Consider the following 22,514-nt stretch of genomic DNA (forward strand, 5'->3'; position numbering starts at 1 on the left):
TATCCTTAGATGTGCAAATATTAAGACTCACCAAGCATTGCACCACTAAATTGTGATGTCTCCTCTATATCCAAGACACCTTACAAAGGTTTGGATGAACCATTTTCTTCGTCCTTAATTTATCAACCATCTCCAACACAAGATTATTGGTGTTATTGTTGTCAAATATTATATTGCAGCATTTGCCTCCTAATTTGCAAACTATACATAACAAACTCCTCTATTGCATCACATCTTCATCATCCTTAGGCAACTTCAACAGCACTCACCTCATCATGAGCATCTCACCATGCTTAGGTTGTTTTGCTCCCCCTATTAATCTATCCACTCCTTGTTGGTCGTGGAAACATGTGCACCAAGCTCCTTCCTTCTATGACCAATGATTATCGTTCAATGACAACCAATGGCTCAGTGACCTTGGTCCCCACCTAAAAAACAAGTGTCACAAAATTGTTAAATCCCTCTTTACATGAATGATTTCATTTTGTTTTAATGATTTATATTGCTAACATTTCAGTTGATATGAACATTAGAGAGATGAAAATATTGGTATGAATATTTACATTGATGTTGGCTGATGTGTTTTATTTAATTTGTGGAATCATGGAAGGCTAAGATTTGGCCTAACTACCTTTTGTGTCTAAGTGGATGCAGGATAACTAACAAGCTCAAAAGGGAGGATGAGCATCATCAAGGAGAGGAATGTAGACCTTGGAAGAGAACAAAATAGCCATTGAGCCTTGAGCCTAGACATAAGTTGGCCTTGAGTTAGAGTTCATTGTTTCCTTTGTCCGGATAGTTGAGTAATAACCTTTTCAATTAGATAGTCGGGTTTGGGTCTTTTCCCATAATCATCTTAATGATTTAAAAAGAGGGAATTGGAACTACAAATTATATCTTGTAATAATTGAACTATAACAAGATATTAAATAAATTCAGCCTATATATATATATATATATATAATGCATATATACATGTACATATAGTAAAGAACAACTTTTATATATATATATATATATATATATATATATATATATATATATATATATTCACATTAATAATGTTATTGAGCTGTGCACAGTTATGCATACTACGGCTATTGTAGCCGAGATAATATTAACGTTGCATAGTAACAAGTTGGGGTGGCGGTGTAGCACCACCACACCACCCTGTATATAAGACCAAGATTATGAGTTACAATGGTAGGTTGAGGCATATTTATGCATGTTTTAAAACAATTGAGAGGTGATGCTCTTGTATAAGCAATCATTACATTTCTCGTTACTGTGAAATCGCAGAGCTATCATTAAGTCCATTATTCGCATCGTAATAGCAGAGAGACGGAATAGAAGCTTCCTCTACAGCTCGACTCCGATCAAGAATCAAGCATGTACATTTGCTTTATGCTGTAATTTGCAAAGTGATTATCAGACTAAACGTCTGTTTTGTGATTCTTTCATTCATTGTTACTATATGAAAATATCAAAGGTCAAAATGAAGCTTGTATTTAATAGAATTGATCACTGTATCATTATTATAGACTTTTGGCAAAATGTCGTAGTGAGATCATTATGATTGATCACTGTATTATTATTATAATCTTTTGGCAGAATGCCGTAGTGAGATCAATCAGATCGATCACTGTTTCATTGTTATAATCTTCTAGCAGAATGTCGATGTGAGATCATTAGGATTGATCATTGTGTGTTATCATAACATCATGCTTAACTAGAACAGCATAACAGCAACCAAAGGAGACTTGATCTCTCAAAAACATTTGTAAAACTTAGAAACCCAAACAGGGTACCGTTGATAAGTAAAGAGGTTTGTTCCTTGGATTCAAATATCAAGGTTGTGTAATAATTTCAGCTGAGCCAATTGGATCTCATCATCCAGTTATAAAGAAGACAAGTAAAACAAATCTGTAATATGTATTTATAATTATCATATGGGCCAAGGAACCAGATCAGCATAGTCTCTAATATCAATTCAGTTAATATGTAATAGTAAAGATCTGAATATATGTTATCTCGTTGCTTTGTTTTACAATATCAGACAGTTGAGTCTTAGAAGACCAATAGTGATTCAATCATGATCAGCTGATAGAGAAGACTGATGTTTGACTATTTTTCCGTTAATTAATAAGCTAGAATCCTTAATGGTTAGGGAAGATCAATTGGTCAGTAACTATAGAGCAGATGGTTTGTAGTGGATTAATGTTTCCCTTGAAGGTTGTTATGGCTGTTAGTGTCTAAGGACATTGAACAGTTAGTTCTCTTGTGATCAGTTAACCAGTAAGTTGGGTTTGGGTATGAAGTACAAGTTAAGGGTGGTGAATACTGACAGCACATTAATCGTGCTTGCAATTCTTAAACGTTGGCCAAGGTGGCGCAGTGCTATGCATGTGACCCTCAGTCCATGAGAATCAGATACGCCCCTAGTCAGATGGTCATACTAGTTAGGAGGTACCTATAGTGTATGACCGACTAGTGTTGCATAGATTCTAATCACCAAGCTTAGATGGCAGCTAGTCATAGTCTTTGGTCTACACCCTCATGAAGGGTAGGGCCACTTCTAGAAGGAAGGTGTGCGAGAGACCACCAGGTCTGTGGTTGGAGATAAAGCCCTTGATGATGCTCTCCCTCTCCACAGCATTGCCAAGACTTGTAAGAGTGATTCCAACTGTATAGTACGCTTGTTCAGTAATCTTCGATGTTTTCTCTTCCTTTTGTATAAATGCTTGTTTCATGTTAATATGTATTTTAAATTAAGGAATGAAAGATATATAATGCATTTCCTTTTCCAGATGAAGTTAGTTAGTTTCAGTTATGTTGAAGAACAGTTAATTAGCTGATTCATTTTCAGCTGAAACAGATAGTTATTCCTTTCAAAAAAAATGCATATCATGTTACTTATTAAGTATTTTACTTTTTTTCTTATTGTATAAAATTAGCTTGTTACAAAAACCCTCTTCCATGACCTTCAATTCCACCTAGGTTCTTCCCTAGAAATATGCTATTACACCTCCTAGTTGTTGAATTGGGAAGGCTTTCTCCTCTTCCTCCTCAACCTTGCCAAGGCTTCGCAACATTTGATCCACCTTTTCCTCGAGCATTCTTTTATTGTCTTCCATTTGGCTTCTACCAACCCTTAACATATAACAGTATGCCTCCTTAATAGACCAGAGCCTTAGCATACTCATCTCCTATTGCTTGCCAAGCCACAAGCCATTGACATATGGAGCTACCTTTTCTTGGTTTGGATCAATTGATCTACATCATGATGTCTAAATCTAATAATCAACTTGTGGAACTCCTTTGTAATTCAATTTTGCAATTACTTTAGAAAATCCAATAGGTAGCCCCCTAGAAGAAGCTTTCCTAACCATTCTATCCAAACAAGTGATCTCCTCCTTGTCGTTCTTTGCATTCTACAACAATGTATCCTTCCACCACAATGTTGCACAGCCTTTCAACTTTGTTTGACTTTCAAAAATTATAACCCTCTATGGATATTCTTCAAACTCAAATATCTCCACCTTGGTGCTCCAATTAGTAAATTCTTTTGTATTTAGATATATAGCAAAGCACAATGATTACACTTGTGCGCTTGTCACAATTCTAGATATGGTTCTCAACAGCCACTCTCCTCTTACATAACAGTGGTTAAATTTCAAACGCTCCTCTACTTCCTCTACTTGGTATTCCTCTTAGTCAATGGGGTAATCTTGTTGGATAAACCCTCTCTAATGATTTGCCTCCATCACATCCAACCTTAAAAAGTTCAATGACTTCATCTAATCTCTGCCACAAACAATGGTGATCCCCATTTGGCCTACAATAACAACTATAATGGGCACCATTGTCAACTACAAGCCAGCAACATCTACAAAGGTGACTTCAAGTCACATTGTCAACTCTTATGCACAAAATGAACTCACACAAATCCTAGGAGATTTTTTCACCTCATGGAGCACACCCTACTCTAATACAACTTGATGCATGGCAAGGTTTGAGAATCCAATTAAGGGCTGTCATACCAAGCAGTTCAGATTAACACGCATATCTAACTGATACAAAACACGAAGATAAAGATGTTGCTTCACAAATCTTTTTTATTCTCAATTATAAAATTTATACAACATTGCACACAAGCCTACAGCTTGGCACAAGGCTGAATATAATAAACATTTGAGACTTCATAATTTGCAGAAGATGAAACATTTTCCAAAGCAAGAGATAGTTACAATGTGTTTGGAGGATGCGTACTTATACACATCAGGGACTTCATAAAAACCTATTACTATATCCAAGAAATTGGGTTGGGCACTCAATTCTAGATTTACAATTTTCCCACTTAAGGGGATCAAAACCTAGATTCTTTAAGACACACAATAGAACTGATTAAGATCCAAGGCTTCAATTTCAAGGGCCCCGCACGAAATTAGGCTCCCATAATAAAATTTCTAGGTGCAAAGAGGGTGTGTTCCCAACGAACAAGCCTCAACAAATACAATCAAAGAATCTTAAAGATAAGATCATATTAAACAAATCAAAGAAGTCCCTATTGTCCACAGGTTATAAAACATTATCAGACAGATGCCACACAGAATAGACTGTCCACTTGAGGAGAACTAAAAGAACCCTTTGTGAATAAGTGCCGCCAAAAAGCTACAACAAAACCCCAATGAGTCAATGTTGAAATATCCTAGAACTATCAAGATCACCAAGGAAAAGCACACACTCAATCTTGGAACACATAGAATGAAACCTACAAAATAGAGGAAAACGAGGAAAAGTAGAAAAGTTTAGGTTGCTGCTAATGGCATAGAGTGATTGTTAAATCATGGTGTTGTGGTTCTTGCCACAACGGTTCAAACCCCTACTGGGGTGTTATTGCTGAGTATTCATTTTGGGGATGAAGTCCCCCGTCTGTGGCATCACCAATTCATAGCTGGTCAAAAGTGTTCACCCCCCAACATTTAAATAAAAAAATGGAATATTTTAGGTTGACACAAGATTGTTGTTTGGTTGAGGATGCTCCTACATTACTTATAGCTATCAAGTTAGAGTCCAGTTTGCTTTGATAGTAGACTTGCCAAATAAATATTTTTCACAAAATTAAATATGTTCTTTGGGCCATTAGGTGAAATATGAACCAAACCCATTGCAGGCTTCTAAATGTAAATTTCAAATCTTTCATGCCTATACAGTTGATGTGTGAATCAAGAAAAGTATCCATACATGAGAAGGCAGCACGATTGACTTCGCTTTCCGATATTCTCTGACTGCCAAGTCATATTCACCCTTGTTAATATTTGCACGAATTGCACTGGGTAAATTGAACAATGTACGAAATCTTTGCAATGTCCCTTGCACAGATCTTATTTTTTCAACTTGAACCTGTTAAAAAATGAGAATTCTAATGTTAAATAATAAAACTAAAATGTTAGTATAAAACAAATATGAGGTATAGTGACTAAAGCTCTTGCCGATGAAATGCATCTTATTCTCACCTGACGTTCAAAAAGTGGCCCAAACGCACGGTTTGCAACACTTCCAACATCTTCAACAGCATATTTAAGGTGAACTGTACCTGCACCTTCTGGATCTGACTCTATCTGCTTTAATTTTAGTTGAATATCTGCAAATGGTATCCATAGCTGTTAGAATGTAGAAATGAACAGGCAAAGAACTGCTAAAAATATTATTTATCTATTTTAAACCAAAAAAATCATTTTGAATGATTCATCAAAATTCAAAAAGCTAACAGATTATTATACAAAATATTCAAGATCGATCAAAATATAAGTACCCCACTTATGATAGGTAACACCAACTTACCATCAATTGTAGTCTTGCAAGAGACAAAGCAGTCAAAGTTCTCTTTGACAAGCTGCTTTCGTTGTTGTGTCCTGTCACGTAAATCTGTTTTCAAGGCTAGTGCACCAGCTTCTAAGTCTGCTGCACTGGTATTTTGGTGTATACGAGATAAGAAATATCTTGCATCAAAATTTTCTGAATGGTACATAACCTTCTCTGCAAAGAAATTGACACAACGGCTATTCTAATCAGAAAAATAAAAATAGAAAGTTTGATCCAAAAACCTGTTTGTCACATTATTTGGCATAATAGTTTGGAAAACTCTCAATTCTGCATGGCTACCAAATTCTTTTCAACAACAAACAAGGGGAGAGCATTTAGTTATGAAATCCACAACCATTCTAGAATGGGTAATATAATCATCATAGTAAATGATTAAAACAAATCTTTAATTGAGGAGCACCAGAACACTAGCAACCATATGACTTTTAGAATTTGATTTATTAGAGCCAGGTTATACAAGCATTTTTTATTTCACTTATTTGAGATGCAAGCTAGACGCTGATGCATATTACAGCCTCATACATCAAAGAATTGGTAAGGATTCTTCTTGGCTGGCTACATTTCTCATTTGGCTTCCAAATTAGTTTAAACTGTTACATATCTTTGTATTCTATGCCAACACTGATATTAACAGCGGTATGATACTAATTTGGTGCATCATGATTATGCTATGCATCCAGAGTCATCATATTCAAGATCAATATTCCCAAACTTAAACATTGCCAAGAATTATGTCTGTGCCATGCTTGCAGTAACACTACCACAATACAACGGAAATAATTATGCCGTAATTCTAGAATCATCATGTTGGGATCTTCAAGGAACATTAAACTTGAGCATCATGATGCCAAAAAAACACCATTATAAACTACCTTTGTATTGCTAAACAGTAAATTATGTAAGGGTTCAAATAAAAAACAGTAACTTTGAACTTATCTACCCACATACAAGGGGTGAAAGTATAAAAGTGAGAGGAGGAAAAAAACTATAAAAGAAGGCCTGTTCTGTTGAATAGGAGGTATTGAATATTTCGATGGATGTTGTACACAAGTCTGTCATGAATGTGTTTGAACTTTGGGCCAAGAGCCACTTGGGTTTTTAGGCCTAAGTTGGCATCTAGAACTTTCGATCCAGAATTGGGAAGCCAACTTGTGGACAACACATTAAATTACTAAATATAATCATCTAAAGAGAATCCCATATAGCATCAATGTATGACTTGAGTTAACCTGATGACGAAAGAGTATGTACTACATGGTGGAGGTCATATGTTCAAATCCAGAGGGGTGTTAAGGTTGTATGCATTGTTGAACAATCTATAAGGTAAATGGAGAAACAATCCCCTTGTGTGGTAATTGTATAAGGGGTTTCTCATACACCAAAAAGGTGTGTCACCTAGCAATCACCTTAACAGCTATCTTCACCTTTAAAAATAAATATTCATAAAAAAATTGGAGAGGAAAATGAAAGCATTTGAGAAAAAGATAAAATCTTACTAGCAACACGACACAATCATTACCATGGGGCAGTCCTAACAAAAATTTCAAGGGATGGCTGTTGATGGTAGTGGAGTATGCAACCCATGTTTCTTATTTGCAGGCTATATAATGGTACACCCAATTCACAATCTAATGTCATTCCCAATCATTACCCAATAGAGATATACCTAAAACACTGTCAAGGTTTCCTATACATCAAAATACCTTGCCACCCAACTACAAAATGCCAACTACACTGCTTTCAAATGCTACTTAATGGTTCGCAAAGGTGCCCATGATGACAAAAAGTTCAACCTGCAACTAGAAGTCAATTACCAAGAAATACTTGAAACAAGTCTACAAAATCAAGTTTTTTTCAGTCCACAACAATATAGGACAGCGATCAATGTTGGAATGGGAGGTCAATTCAAGTAGCCAAGTGCTACCTTTATAGTAGTTGATGTTCAGCTGGAATTAATGTAAATACATAAACCACTTCTGGTGAAAATGATTATGCAACTTGCTTTGAGTTTGCAAAACTGGTGATGCTTGTACTTAATGTGGATGATTTTTTTTAGGGTATAAAAAAAAAATATTTTAAAAAGCTAAATAATCACATACACATCGAATGGATTTCCAGATAGATAGATATCAAAATTGACCATAAAAGAATAACCCACTGAGGATTCCTGCAACACCACTCAATCTTACAACCAGTGACATTATATCTATGATCCACACCAGCCTTCCTCTTGACCAACACATACAAATTATCCCAGCTGATCAGTTTAGACGAGTTGAAGAATCTGAAAGGATTTATCCTGGGCAAATCCTTCCCAATCAATAACATTACAATTACACATCTCCTCTAGACAGTCAACCACCTTATTCCACTCTCTGGGAATATGGACAAATGATATTCAGATGAATTAGTGTAAAATTTAAATACATAAACCACTTCTAGAGAAAAAGATTATGCAACTTGCTTTGAGTTTGCAAAAGCTGGTGATGCTTGTACTCAATGTGGATTATTATTTTTATAGGGTAAAAATAAAATTTGATTCAAAGAAAGCTAGTTAATTACATACACATCCAATGGATTTCCAGATAGATAGCTATTAAAAAAGGCCATAAAAGAATAACCCACTGAAGATTCCTGCAGCACCACTCAATCTTACAACCTGTAACACTAAATCTACAATCCATATCAGCCTTCCCCTGATCAACACATACAATTTATCCCAGTTGATCATTTTGGATAAGTTAAAGAATTTGATGGGGATTCATCCTGGGCCAATCCTTCCCAATCATTGACATTACAATTACCCATCTCCTCTGAGGCCCGTTTAACTAGACAGTCAGCCACCTTATTCCAATCTCTGGGAATATGGAGAAATGATATTAATTCAAAATTTATGGCCACAAGAAGAACTTTCCTAGCTATCTGAGCCAAGCTCCATGAGGATTCTTGTAAATTCCATTTATTCAACAATGGGACCAAGATCATAGAATCCATTTCACACATATTTTTCCACCTGACTTCACTAGCCTTCTCTAAATCTTTAAGAATTACCCAAGCTTCCATTTGATTATTTGTATGCAAACCCACATAAGTAGGAAAAAAAAAAGCGTAAAGAACCTTCAGTATCTCAATCAATACCACCAATCCCAGCCATACCTAGATTGTCACGAGCAGAACCATCTATGTTAATCTTAAAGAAACCACTAGGAGGAGGAGACCACTTACCAAACCTATCCACCCTCCAGGAAGGTAGCATTCTATAACCAAGTTTAGTCTAAGTAGCACCAAATGGGTCAATCTCCAAGACTTTAGCAACGCAAGCATATAAGGAAGACACATATTCATCCATACTAAACATGGCCTCAATAGTTTCCTTAAGCATACCTTTAATTTGATGCCAAACTTGCACATCTACACCCTGACATCCTTGAAAAATGAATTGGTTTCGCTCTAGCCAGATCTGCCAAAGGACGGATCAATCTCCCACGCTGTCTTGAGGAAGGATGTTGAAGCTAGAGGTTGGCCCATATTATCCCAAAATTCTGACTAGAATGTATCTAAATATCTAGATCTATTCCAAGACAAAAGGATCAATCTTCCACACTACCTTAAGGAAGGATGTTGAAGCTAGGAGTTGGCCCATATTATCCCAAAATTCTAACAAGGATATAGCTAAATATCTAGATCTATTCCAAGTATTCCACCATAAGCTCCAAATCACTGTGAAAATCAGAGATTCATTGGTAAAAATCTATCTATTATCTGAGAAAAGATTACAATATATAGGAATTATAGAATACTGTAGATATAAATGAAATCACCTACTTCTAACTACCTACAACTATAGACATCTAGTATGCCAACTAACTAATTACATTATTGACCATTAACAGTATAAAGAAATATTATTCTAACACCCTCCCTTAATGGTCAATCTATCAAAAACACCAAGTTGCCCCCTGAATTTTACAAACTTATCCGGGCTCAGAGACTTGGTGAGAATATCCGCAGCCTGATCCGCTGTTAGGACATACTGCAACTGAACTGATCCATCTTCTACCAGCTTGCAGATGTAGTGACAATGAAGCTCAACATGCTTGGTACGTTCATGGAAGACTGGATTTTTGGCCGATTTGAGCACCCCTTGGTTATCAGCATACAAGGGAGAAAGAGCTGCTTGCGGCATCTACATGTCAAAGAGCATCCTCCGGAGCCAAACTGCAGTATTCGACTTCGATCGAGGAAAGAACCACGGCATGTTGCTTCTTGCTGCTCCAAGTGACAGCACCTGTACCCAAACTAAATACGTACCCAAAAGTGGATTTTTTGTCATCCACTGATCCTGCCCAATTTGAGTCAATATAACCAATTAGCTTTGGATCATTGCACCGGCTATACAGAATGCCATAGTCTAAAGTGCCTTTCACATATCGCAACACTCGCTTCGCTGCAATCCAATGATCAGCTTTTGGGGCCATCATGAAGCAAGAGATGTAGCTGACAGCAAAACTAATGTCAGGTCTAGTGGCAATGAGGTAGATGAGACTACCTACTAGTTGCCTGAATTCAGTTTCATCTACTGCAGGTGAATCAGACATGGCTGATAACTTCAGCCCTTTCTCCATAGGTGTGGAAGCGGATTTACAATCCTGCATTCGAAACTTGTCAAGCAAACTACGGGCATACTTGAACTGTGAAATAAAGATACTGTCATCAGACTGCCACACTTCAACACTTAAGCAATAATGGAGAAGCCCAAATCTGTCATGTCAAAAGCTTGGCACAAGTTCTGTTTGATGGCTGTAACCAAATGTGTTGAATTGCAAGTAATGATCAAGTCATCCACGTAGACAACAAGAAAAAGAATATCATTACCGAAGAGTTTGACATACAGATTAGTGTCAGAGGGATTGCGCTGAAAACCATGTTCAACCAAATACTAATCAATTTTGAAGTACCAAGCACAAGGGGCTTGCTTCAAGCCATAAAGAGCATTTACCAATTTGCAAACCTGATGTCCCTTACTAGGAACCTTAAAGCCAGGAGGTTGAGTCATATAAACTTCTTGCAACTCACCGTTGAGGAATGCACTCTTAACATCCATCTGGTGAAGTTTCCATCCAAATTGAGCTGCAATGGCGAGAAGAAGACGAATTGTGCTCATCTTGGCAGTAGGAGCAAAGGTCTCCTCGTAGTCAATGCCCTCCCGCTGTGTAAATCCCCGAGCAACCACTCTGGCCTTGTACTTATCCAAAGTACCATCTGCATGATACTTGACTTTATAAACCCATTTACAGCTGATAGGTTTCTTCCCAGGAGGAAGATCAAAAAGAACCCTAGTGTGATTCTTCAGAAGACTATGGCATTCTGCCTCCATAGCCTTTTCCCACTCAGGAATGCCTTTAGCCTCGGAATATGTCTGAGGCTCATGGATGTTGTGGATGTTGGCCATAAGTGCAAAGTTGACTGTATTTTGTTGCTTTCTCTTTCAGCAAACTAATCTATCCTTAAGAAGCTCATCATCACGAAGATCTCATATTGTCTTGGCCCACTATTTAGGCCTGAGGGTAGAAGTACCAACATCTGGCATTGGAGGAACAACATCCGCTTGAGTTTCCAAAACAAAGTCATCTGGATGCGAATCCTGTGAAAAATCAGGTGGTGCTGGATCGATAGATTCCTCATCTTCAAAGTCAGAATGCTCTAAAGCCCTCCCATCATGGGAACCAAGACGAAGACGAACACCAACATTAGAAGTCTTCATAGACTGAGTAGCAGGACTAGGAGTAGTAGAAGCCATAAATGGACCAATAGTCTCATCAACCACAACATCACGACTGAAAATGAGACGATCTGTCTCCACATCAATCAACCTATAGGCCTTGTGGTTGCTACTGCAACCAGTAAACATAAGTGTTTGACTCTTTGAATCCAACTTAGCATGCTTGGCATCTAGAATCCATACATGAGTAGTAGAACTGAAGACTTTCAAATGGCCCACTTTAGGCTTGTGTCCTGACCAAGCTTCTTCAGGAGTCATCTTCTTAACGGCATGTGTAGGTGGCCGATTCAGGAGGTAGACTGCAATGTAAACTGCTTCAGCCCAGTATTTCTTAAGAACATTTCTATGTTCCATCATATAGAACGAGCCATTTCAGTAATGGTGCGATTTCTACGTTCAACAACACCATTCTGCTGAGGAGTGTATGGTGTGGAGAGTTGGCGCTTAATGCCATGTGTAGCACAAAATGTAGAGAAGTCAATGGAACAAAACTCCCCCCCATTATTTGACCTTAGAGTGACAATCTGAGAACCAGATTCTTTCTCAACTAAGGCCTTAAACTGCTGAAATGTACTGAACACATCTGATTTATTCTTGAGAAAATACACCCACATTTTCCAACTGAAATTATTAACAAATAATAAAAAGTACCTGGACCCAATAACAGATGGAGTGTTCATTGGCCCACATACATCAGCGTGAACCAATTGAAGGACCTTGGAGGCTTGCCAAGAATCACTAGAGAATGGTGTCCGATGTTGCTTCCCAGCTTGACAGGCTCCACAAACTCCATGATTTGAGTTTGGATCTCAGGTAGACCAGCAACCAAACCCTCCCAAGATAACTGAGAGAGATAGTGCACGTTTAAGTGCCCATAACGCTGATGCCAAAGTGTTCTAATTAATGTACTCCTAGCAGCCAAAGCGTGCTCCTGAGAATCGCCGAAATCAGCAACTCTATAGAAACCATGATCCTCAAGTCCCACAGCGATTGTAGTACGAGTCTCCCTAACAACAGCAATGCAGGTGGACAAACTGAAGACAACATCTAATTGAGGATAATGCCTCAAGATTTGGCTGACGGAGAGGGGATTATGTTCCATGCCTGGAACATAGTAGACATCAAGAAATATTAAATTTCTACCTCCTAAGTGAATCTGAACAGTACCCTTACCAGCAACTATGTACTCTTCTCCTCCGAAGATTACTGAATCCGAGAATGGTTCAAAATTTGAACCAATCTCGACGATGAGTAAAATGCCGCGAAGCCCCTAAATCGATATACTAGGCAGAAGAGTGTATTGGATTTGTTGTTCGCTTAGCCATAAAAGCATAGAAAGCAGATTCTTTCTACTCAGAGTGTTCTGTGACATTTGCCTTTTGTTGAGACCCTCCTTGCTTCTTTTGTTCAGAAGCCAATCGAATTCGACACTCGACCTTCATGTGACCAAACTTATGACAATAATTGCACTGAACGGTCTTCTTCTTCTTGTCCTAAGAAGAACTAGAGCCTTTCGGCTGAGAAGATTGAGCCTTCCCTTTGTTCTTAGCAAAAGATTTGGCAGAGAACGCTTGCTCAATGGAGGTGGAGCTGGTACTACTCCCAAACGGTTGTCTCCAACGATCCTGTTGTCTCCAACGATCCTATTGTAGCAGCTTGTTGCAAAGATCTGCAAATTTGAGATCAACATTGGTGCAGGTGATATTCAGCGTCTTGATGAAATGCTCATAAGATTTGGGCAAACTCTTCAGAGTGATGACGACCATGTCCTCTTCCTCCATTGTTCGGCCAATCGCCTCCAACTAATCACGAATGTTCTTAATCTTCGTCAGATGCTCCTATAAGAACACTTTTTCATCCATCATGATGGAAAAGATCATGTTCTTAAGAAAGAATGCTCTGCTCTTGTCAGAGGTTTCATGAAGATCTTTTAAATGATCACATATCTCCTTCGCAGTTTTTTTGGACGGTACCTGAGGTAGCTATTCATCGGTGACAGAGAGTTTAATAAGCATGACAGCTTCCCGGTTGCGCTCATCCCATTTGTCCTGATCTTTTCTGATAGTAGTTGGACGTGGAGACGTGCCCAGAACAACTGCATCAAGACATTGGTACTAAAAAATTGTCAACATGCGCTGCTTCCAGCTGTTGTAGTTGCAGCCGTTGAATTTCTGGCTACTTTCAAGCATAATGTTTGTCAAAGATGCCATCACGCACCCCGAGGTCAAACTAGTAAAGGCATGAATTCCAATGCACGAAAACCATCAGAAGAAAATAGAGGTTTTTTTAACAGAGTTCTACAAGTTGGATTCTAAGGCATAAACTGAAACCCTAGCACAGTTTTCAAGGCAGAAATTTTTTGAAAGACCCAAAAAAATCTAAAAGCAAACCAGAAGAGATTTCGAAAAACCCACCAATAATTTGCAATCGAAAAAAAAATCGCCAAAACCCTAGACGACCATTAAAGCTTAGAAAAATTGCAGAACGGCTTGAGACTCCATGAAATCCCAGCAAAAGAACGACTGCAGATGACATTTTCAGATGCACAATAGAAGATAATGCTACCGGAAATAAAAGACCAAAATAATAATAAAAAAACAAAACCCTTTTCACGTGACTAAAAACCCAGAAATCACAAATACAGAGGGTCGCAACGATGCGGGAGGGAATCCACAATCGCTTGCCAAAAAAAACGCAAATACAAGGGCCGCAACGACACGAGAGAAAATACACAGTCGCACGCCAAAACAAAATCACTGAAAACGCGATTTACCGGTTGCGTCAGGTGGAAAATAACCAGCGAAATAAAACACGCGACGCGATTTTTGTTTTTGTTTTTTTTTTAAATCGCAGAGAGGAGAGGTTGCAGGCGAGCAAAAAAATGGCGCTTCTAAGAGTCGCGTGGATTGTGTGAGAGCCAAATACAGGCGCGAAAAAGCACAAAATAAAGATGCAAACACAAGCCGAAGTTTTGACAGAAAACCCTAGACAGGTTTGAGAGGAAAACGGGAATAATTTCGAAAAAATTTCAGTAATACAAAATTAGGATTACAAAAAATTTCGAAAAAATTCACCTGTGTGCTCTCATACCATGTGAAAATCAAAGATTCACTGGTAAAAATCTATCTATTATCTGAGAAAATATTACAATATATATGAATTACAAAATATTGTAGATATAAATGAAATCCCCTACTTCTAACTACCTACAATAGTAGACATCTAATATGCCAACTAACTAATTGCATTATTGACCATTAACAATATAAAGAAATATTATTCTAACAATCACTATAGAGAAGGGATGTTGAAAAAATAGGTGATTAGTAGATTCTTCACTGTTGCCACAAAGGACAAAAATGTAAGTTCCCTGGAATCCTCTTTTCCTTATATTCTCCTAAGTTAGGTGATTGTTCTAATTTAGCAAGCAAAAAAACAAGTAATATTTGATCCAACTGATTTTATTCCAAATTTTCTTCCACTAAGGAAAAACACAATTCCCTCCTTCCTACTACCATAAATAATGATATCCAAGCGTAACAAAATAAACTCCTCCAATGCCAAGCCAAGATAGAATATCTGAATCCTCCAAAGAACAGCAAGAGTGATTTTTATGAATAGTAGCAAGAATATTTCTATCCTCTATAGAACATCCCCCTAGCCAGTTCTCAGAATCTTTCCAACAATAAATCAAAGATCTGCCTAGAGGAATAGAGTACTTGAAATGAACTACTTTTGACCAACCTCCCTCTATAAATACTTCACTCAAGGATTGAAGATGGGGAAAAAGAGGAGAGAATCGAAGGGTTGTTATCCCATGAATTTGTCCAGAACAAAGCACTATTACCTTTATTGATAATCCAAGAAAGCCCTCCCTTAATAAGAGAGACCCCTTTCTTAATTGTGCTCCAAATCATGAACCCTTTTCCAATCAAGTCCATTTGTGGAATATCTTTATCCTCAACTCCTCCCAAAAGCTCTTAAACCTCAAACCGCAATTATCTTATCTTTGCAATAATGAATGAAGAGATCACCTCATAACTAAGAATTCTTGCCCAAGGTTAATCTATATGTTTGCACCATCACCAATAAAATTTAGCAGCTAAGGTTTGATTCCTAAGTTCACATAACCTAATTCCAAATCTTCCATTTTTTTTGGTTTGGAAACCTAATCCCAGATCACAAGGCTCCATTTGTGGTAATCTAACCTTCCTGCCCATAAGATTTGCCTTAAACGAGCATCAAACTCCTTAAGAATTTTTTGGAGCAAACTGAATTAAAAAAGCAAAAATTTGTAAATAGGAAGGGCTTGCATGACATATTTAAGAAGAGTTAATCTCGTAGCAAAGGATTACCACCCAAATCTCCAATGGCTGACCCTTAACTAGAATCTATCCAAAACCTTCCTTTGATGAAGCTTATTGAAGATTCCCAGAGATAGGGGTATATCCAAGTAATCGACCAAAAGTTGTCTAATTTGAAAGTGAAGAATATTAGCAAATTTTGTGTCGAATAAGCTCAAGTGTGTTGAAGAAAAAATTACTAGATTTATCTTCATTGATTTGTTGACCTTAAGCTAAGAGGTATAGTATATACCTAAATCTTTTTTGAAATTGGTGGCATCTCCAACTTTAACTAATCCCATCAAAGTTGTGTCATCCACAAACTAAAGAAGAAGCACCATTAATCAACAATAGTGAATGATGTTGAGGTAACACAACTTATCACCCAATCAATTCACTTAGAGAAAAAACCAAAAGTCGATAAGATGTGCTAAAGGAATGACAGTCTTACTCTGTCATAGGCTTTGGACATATCAAGCTTAATGAACATTGCTTTCTGTTTGGAATTAGACAGAGTGGATGGCTTCAGCTGATACCATCTAAGATTTGTCAACCCTTTACAAATCCCCCTTACTCGGAAGAAATTAGGAGAGGAAAATATTTTTTTAGGCAATCAGCAATAATCTTGTAGGTTACATTACACTGCGCAATAGAGAAAAGAAACCTAAAGAATTGGCTGCTTCTCTTTTCAGGGTAAGAGCAACAAGAGTAAAATTAATGGCTTTGAGCATTTGTTTATTTTTATGTGATTTTCTAACAAAATCAAGTAGATCACTTTTAAGAATTTCCCTAAATTCTTGAAAAAAATCTTTAAGAGATCCATCAGGTCCAAATGCCTTGCCCATCTTCATATGAAAAACCATTGTCCCCAACTCTTCAATGGAAATAGGTTCTAGGAGATCTTTGTTTATACTTTCTAAAACCAAGAAGGGTATGAATTCAAGCACAAGTCTCTCCATATTAGGATCTTGAAGATTCTGTTTAGAGAATAAAAGAAGAAAAGTGCTTAATCAGTTAAACAAAAAATATCTTGAAAGGAGTTCAATTGATTTCACTAGGCAGAAATAAGAGAAGAAATAGTTTTTCCCCTCCTACATTCCTTCACTGAGTTATGAAAAAAAGAGGTATTTATATTCCTTCCTCAAGCCAATCAATACGAGATTTTTGTTACTAGAAATAGTAATGTTCCCTTTTGTGAATGCCCTAGTTTTTGCCCTAAAATTACAATTCCAAGTAAAACAAGAAATGGAATAGAGTAAGTGATATCATTTACCAACTTAAATTGTGGAACAAGACGGATACTAGTTGAGACCTTGCAAACATGTTAGGTAATCATTAAATCCATAAAAGAGATCTTCCCTACTAGAAACATTATCTTAATCAAAAGCATAGATCTCTTCTAATAGGGTTAGAAACATTAAAACAATCATAAGATATATCTAATTCATTAACGAAATTCAATAAAAGGAGACTTAGGATAAGGAGGCATGATAGGGGGCCTGAAGTGATCCTCTACCCTAGGCCCAAGCGCAGATATACCACCCCTCTTGGCCTCATGTGGCCCTTTGCCATCCATATGAGAGGGTGTACCTAGTGAGGAATCCTATAGCCGTTCCCCCTCTTCCTGCCACCCTTATTCTCCTCACTAAGATTGAGGTTCCTTAATCCAATAGTCAACCATGGTAGAGGTTTGGGGGATACTATAATAGGGTGTCTAGAACATCCTTCCCTTCTAAGCCCAGGAGCAAGGCACTCCTTGCACCCCCTTGGCCTCATGGGACTATCAGTCACCACCATGAGGTGGTGTGCTTAGAAGAGGACCTCATAAGTGTTTCCCCTCCTTGTATTCCCTTACTATCCCTGTCATGGTTGTTTGCAGCATTTTAACAAGCATGTGAGGAATACACATTATTGTCTATATTCCATATAATATAATATCATTAGATTGCATTCATATTACTCATATGTGAATTGTTATACCTAGAATTACATCATGTCGCCTACCACAAAAATTACTATTTCATACCAAAACACCGGTGCAATGCACAAGGCCCGTATGTCTGAATATGACTATCTTATATCAGATCTATTCTTGTTCGATATCAGATCTAGAATGATCATTTATATCCCTCCATTGGTGGTGGGAGGGTCATGACTCCTCCTGACGTTGCTTAACCAAACAATGGTTACTAAGTGTGAGATCACTATCACATGGAGAGGGAAAACAATCCATTATGCATATAATATTTTCCATTTCTCACGGCCTGTTGTAATGATGCGGACTGTTGCATTATTACGATTGTTGAAATCGTGAAGTCTTCAATATTGTAAGACAATTTCATACAATTGGTTGGATGTTCATATAATGTCAAATCGAGGGCATGACAAAAATCTCTTCCCAAAGCTCCCATTCAAACAATTGCTTGGACCACTTTTTCTCTTCCTGCAATAGCCCTTTTGATATTCCTTCTTCTTTAATAAGAAAAGTAATTCTATCAAACTTACCCTGTATTTGATTTTTAGTTCTAAAGACATTGCCAAAAGAAAACCTTTTCCATCTTTTGAGATTAAATTTGACAAACTGGAGCCCTTTTGAAAAAGAAGTATATAGCTAATCCAAAGCATACCTTTCCCATGATATTGAACAATTCAGCATCCCAAAGCCACATGAGTTGAAATAAAAGGAGACTTCTTAAGGGTAGAAAAAAGCGAGATGAATTTGATGGGATAGTGATCCAACACTTTCCATCCCAAAATTTCATAGCATGTAGTCCAATTGTTTCCTACCCAAAGATCTGACACAAGAAACCTATCTAATATTTCAAATATAACTTCTATCCCACACCTATTACTCCAAGTGAACAAACAATTGCTTGGCTTAACATCCACCAAATTGAGAAAGGATATATTATCTCTCCACCAAATTGAGAAAGAATATATTATCTCTCAACAAGGTAGACATGTATCGATTCCCCGTATTTTTTCATCTAGACTACTAATAGCATTGAAGTCTCCTACAAGAATCTGAGGGAAAGAAGGAACTAGAGAGAAAATATATCTAATATGGGACCAGAATATCACCTTATTTGGATGGTTAGTAGGTGCATAAGCATTTGTAAATAAGTGAGTCACTCTTGAATCAAAGCAAGATGACACCATTGAAATTGAATATCTACTTGTGTCCACCATACTAGTGTGAGCTTACTATTAAAATAATGTTGTTTCTTTAATGATCATCTTAGTTAGTTTAGCTAGTTTCTAATTTTGGCTTCTGTTTACGTTTGTTTCATGTAGAAACATCATAATGTAATTGCCTATATATGTAAACTCCATTTTCATTATTGAATATACAATTACCATTACATGGTATTAGAGTGGGTCAATAGGGTTTTTTATAGTTTGGCGAATTTTTTAATAAAATTTGAGCCTCTTACCTGGAATTTTTTTCCAGAAATTTTTTAATCACTTTTTTTTATGAAAAAGCGTCTCTTATTTTCAAGGGTTTCTTTTTTCATGCATGAAAGGGTTTCCCGCGTCCTTTTTTTGTTTAGAGCCAAAGTCTTGTTCTGCAAATTTTGTGTCTGTTTACTGGCCCACACGAAGGGATTTCTGTTCGGATCGTGTGTTCAAATTTTTTTTTTGCACATGTGATGTGTTTTCTTCTGTTCATGGGCCGCATTTTCTTGTGTGTGGGCAGCACATGTTGCAAGATATCAGCATCTTTCTTTTGCAACAGCCTCGCACATTTTTTTTGGACTCATTTTACGACGTTTTTTGCATGATTTTTTTCATTTTTTGCACGATTTTTTTCACACAAAAATCGTGGGATCTTTCCCTACAAGAGGATTTTCTAATTTTTTTTCACAAAAACTCATGCATGATGTTTCAATCTCTGGGTTTTGATCGGTTTTTCTCCTAAAAACTCATGTATGGTTTTTTCGATTCTCTCTTCATAAATCGATTCTGATTTTTTCAATTCTTTCGTTTCTGGGTTTTATAATTTTCTCCTCAAAAACATTACTATTAGGTTTTATAATATTTTCCTCAAAAAATTATTGTTAGGTTTAATAATTTTTTCTCAAAAACTTACTGATAGGTTTTATAATTTTTCCTCAAAAAATTACTGTTGGATTTTCTGATTTTTCTCCTAAAAAAATAAAGCAATTTTTCGTGGGTGATCTCAACATCACATCAAGGGTTTGGCGATTTTTTCCAAAAAAATAGTGGTTTCTTGCAGTCAGTTTATGGGTTGTAGTGCTCATCTGCAAAAGTATTTGGCAATTTTTTTAACAAAATTGTGGCTATCTTTTTGAAACAGTTCGGGTTTGGCGATTTTCTCCTCAAAATCATGGATTATTTGAGAAGTTCTTCTCAATATCTCTAGCTATAAGGAGGGACAGTTTTGTTTCCCAACATCAAGTTGGAAGGATTTTGGTTATCTTGGTCATTTCCAAAAATTTTGCAGCATCAGGAAGAGTCTCAGCAACAGACTGGCAGCCTTCTATGCATTCGTGACCAGAAGGGGGCATGCATTTGTGACCAAAAGACTTATGATTGTCTTTTGTAGGGCCAGTTAGAATGATGGCCATTAAGGGAGGTTATTAAAATAATGTAATGTTTCTTTAATGGTCATCTTAGTTAGTTCAGGTGGTTTCTAATATTGGCTTTTGTGTATGTTTGTTTCATTTAGAAACATTGGAATGTAATTGCCTATTTATGTAAACTCCGTTTTCGTTATTGAATATACAATTACCATTACACTTGCTAGGATCCCATAACCAAGCAATTCCACCAACAATGCCCTAGGCACCAATAAATTGATATTGGCCCCTTGTCCAAATCCTAAAAGAAAGACTAATCATATCTTCCACTGGAATCTTTGTCTCTCAAAGAAAGACAGTATCTAGTTTATTTTCACAAATCAAATTTTAAGTAGCTTTTTATAAAGGGATGCAACCTGAAACCCTAGCATTCCATGATATCACAATTATTTTTGAGAGACAAAATGAGTATCCAGTGTTTTGATAGCACCAAATTCTACCAATCACTCCTCTATCAATTTCACCTTTTCCCGATCTTTATTCTTCAAGTCTATGACATTTTATCATTTCCTCGTTTCTTAAATTTCTTTTGTTAGAAACCTAATAAAGTAGGAACTTTTCTTTTGCCATCTTCTTTCACCCCAAGTTCATGTAAAGGATCTATAATAGCCCACAGTTCATTTTACTCCGTTCAGCTCCTTCTACATGGATGGACTCAATTTCGACAAAGAATACTGGATGGACTCCTTCATGTTTATCTATTTGTACAATGCTCTTGATGGAAGGATCTCCCTACTTTGATAATTTGTGCTTTTCCAAGTCCAAATGTATTTTAGCAAGAATTGAAAGAGTACTTGAATCCAAAGGATTTACTTCTTGAATAGATGGAATCGTGTTGTGCTCCATGGCTTCCACCTCCTCAAAACTTTCCAAAACATCAAATTTGTTATTAAGAATTCCTCTAGACATGTCCTATTGTCGATTCACAACCTTCCCTATAGCACAAGATTTTACAAGGATAAATCCATTTGCATTAGGTTCTTCAAAATTAGTGGGGATCTTGGCTTCGCCTTTGAGTAGATTGTTTGTGATTCAAGAGAGGGTGAGGTGTTTTAGATCCCAACTTTGTACAATTTCTTTGAAGATGACCATATTCATGGCACACTCAACGTCATAAAGCCAATGCTTCATAATCAATCTGTTGAATCCAAATCACTAATTTCTAAAGAATCCAAGAGAGGATTATTCAACTTAACTTCAATCCATAGACAAGCAAAAGTTGTTGCCTTTCGATCCACAAATGGCGAGAAAATCATTTCCCAATAACCACTGTGATTGATTGAAGAATGTCCTACCTCTAGAACTTCATTGGAAGTCTAGGAAGACAAATCCAAACAAGTATCTAAGTTGGAAGTTCCTCCATTGGATCAAACCCTATGTGCCAAGGTTTGATAAATAAAGGCACCTAATTATGAAAATATGGTCCTCCCTCAAAGATCATGTTCCAATCCATCATTTTGGTAATAACCGCAAAAATATATTCATTTGCTGATAGAATTATTTCCATGTCCCCCTTTACATTCCAATTCCTTCAAGCCCAAGTTTCTCGAAATGGCAAAGAAATACATATACTCATAAAACTGCAAATTAAAGCATGCTTCAACAAGTAGAGGGCGTCATCTGCAGTAGACTCCAGATTTCAAACCCATTTGATCTTTGCTCTTCTCAAGGCAATCGTTATAACTTGAACAATTGATCATTTGTTGCTCGGATCTGGTCTCTTTTGTTACATGCAAAAGAAATTGAACAGCTTTTTCATGCCCAAAAGACAAGGGCACATCCACATTAAGAATGTGGCTTTAATAAAAAGGTTAGGGGGCCCCCCACACCCCCATTCGCCACCATGTAAGACCCTTCCTTACTAAAGACAAAAAGCAAGAAAAACAATCAAAAAATGATGAG

The 22,514-nt window shown here is 37.0% G+C and overlaps 1 protein-coding gene across 1 annotated transcript in view; it reads right to left on the bottom strand.

Annotated features, from left to right (window-relative positions):
• The window catches only part of LOC131050885 (exocyst complex component SEC5B), a 131,344-nt gene that overhangs the window by 101,179 nt on the left and 7,651 nt on the right, over positions 1 to 22,514 (bottom strand). Inside the window, exons 4-6 of the mRNA XM_057985178.2 lie at positions 5,845 to 6,039; positions 5,517 to 5,644; positions 5,245 to 5,403 (exon numbers count right to left, since the gene is read on the bottom strand). Coding sequence (XP_057841161.2) covers positions 5,245 to 5,403; positions 5,517 to 5,644; positions 5,845 to 6,039 — 482 coding nt within the window. The remainder of the gene's footprint in view (positions 1 to 5,244; positions 5,404 to 5,516; positions 5,645 to 5,844; positions 6,040 to 22,514) is intronic.

The sequence above is a fragment of the Cryptomeria japonica genome, chromosome 11 (genome assembly GCF_030272615.1).
Source record: "Cryptomeria japonica chromosome 11, Sugi_1.0, whole genome shotgun sequence".
In the NCBI taxonomy this organism is placed as follows: Eukaryota; Viridiplantae; Streptophyta; class Pinopsida; order Cupressales; family Cupressaceae; genus Cryptomeria; species Cryptomeria japonica.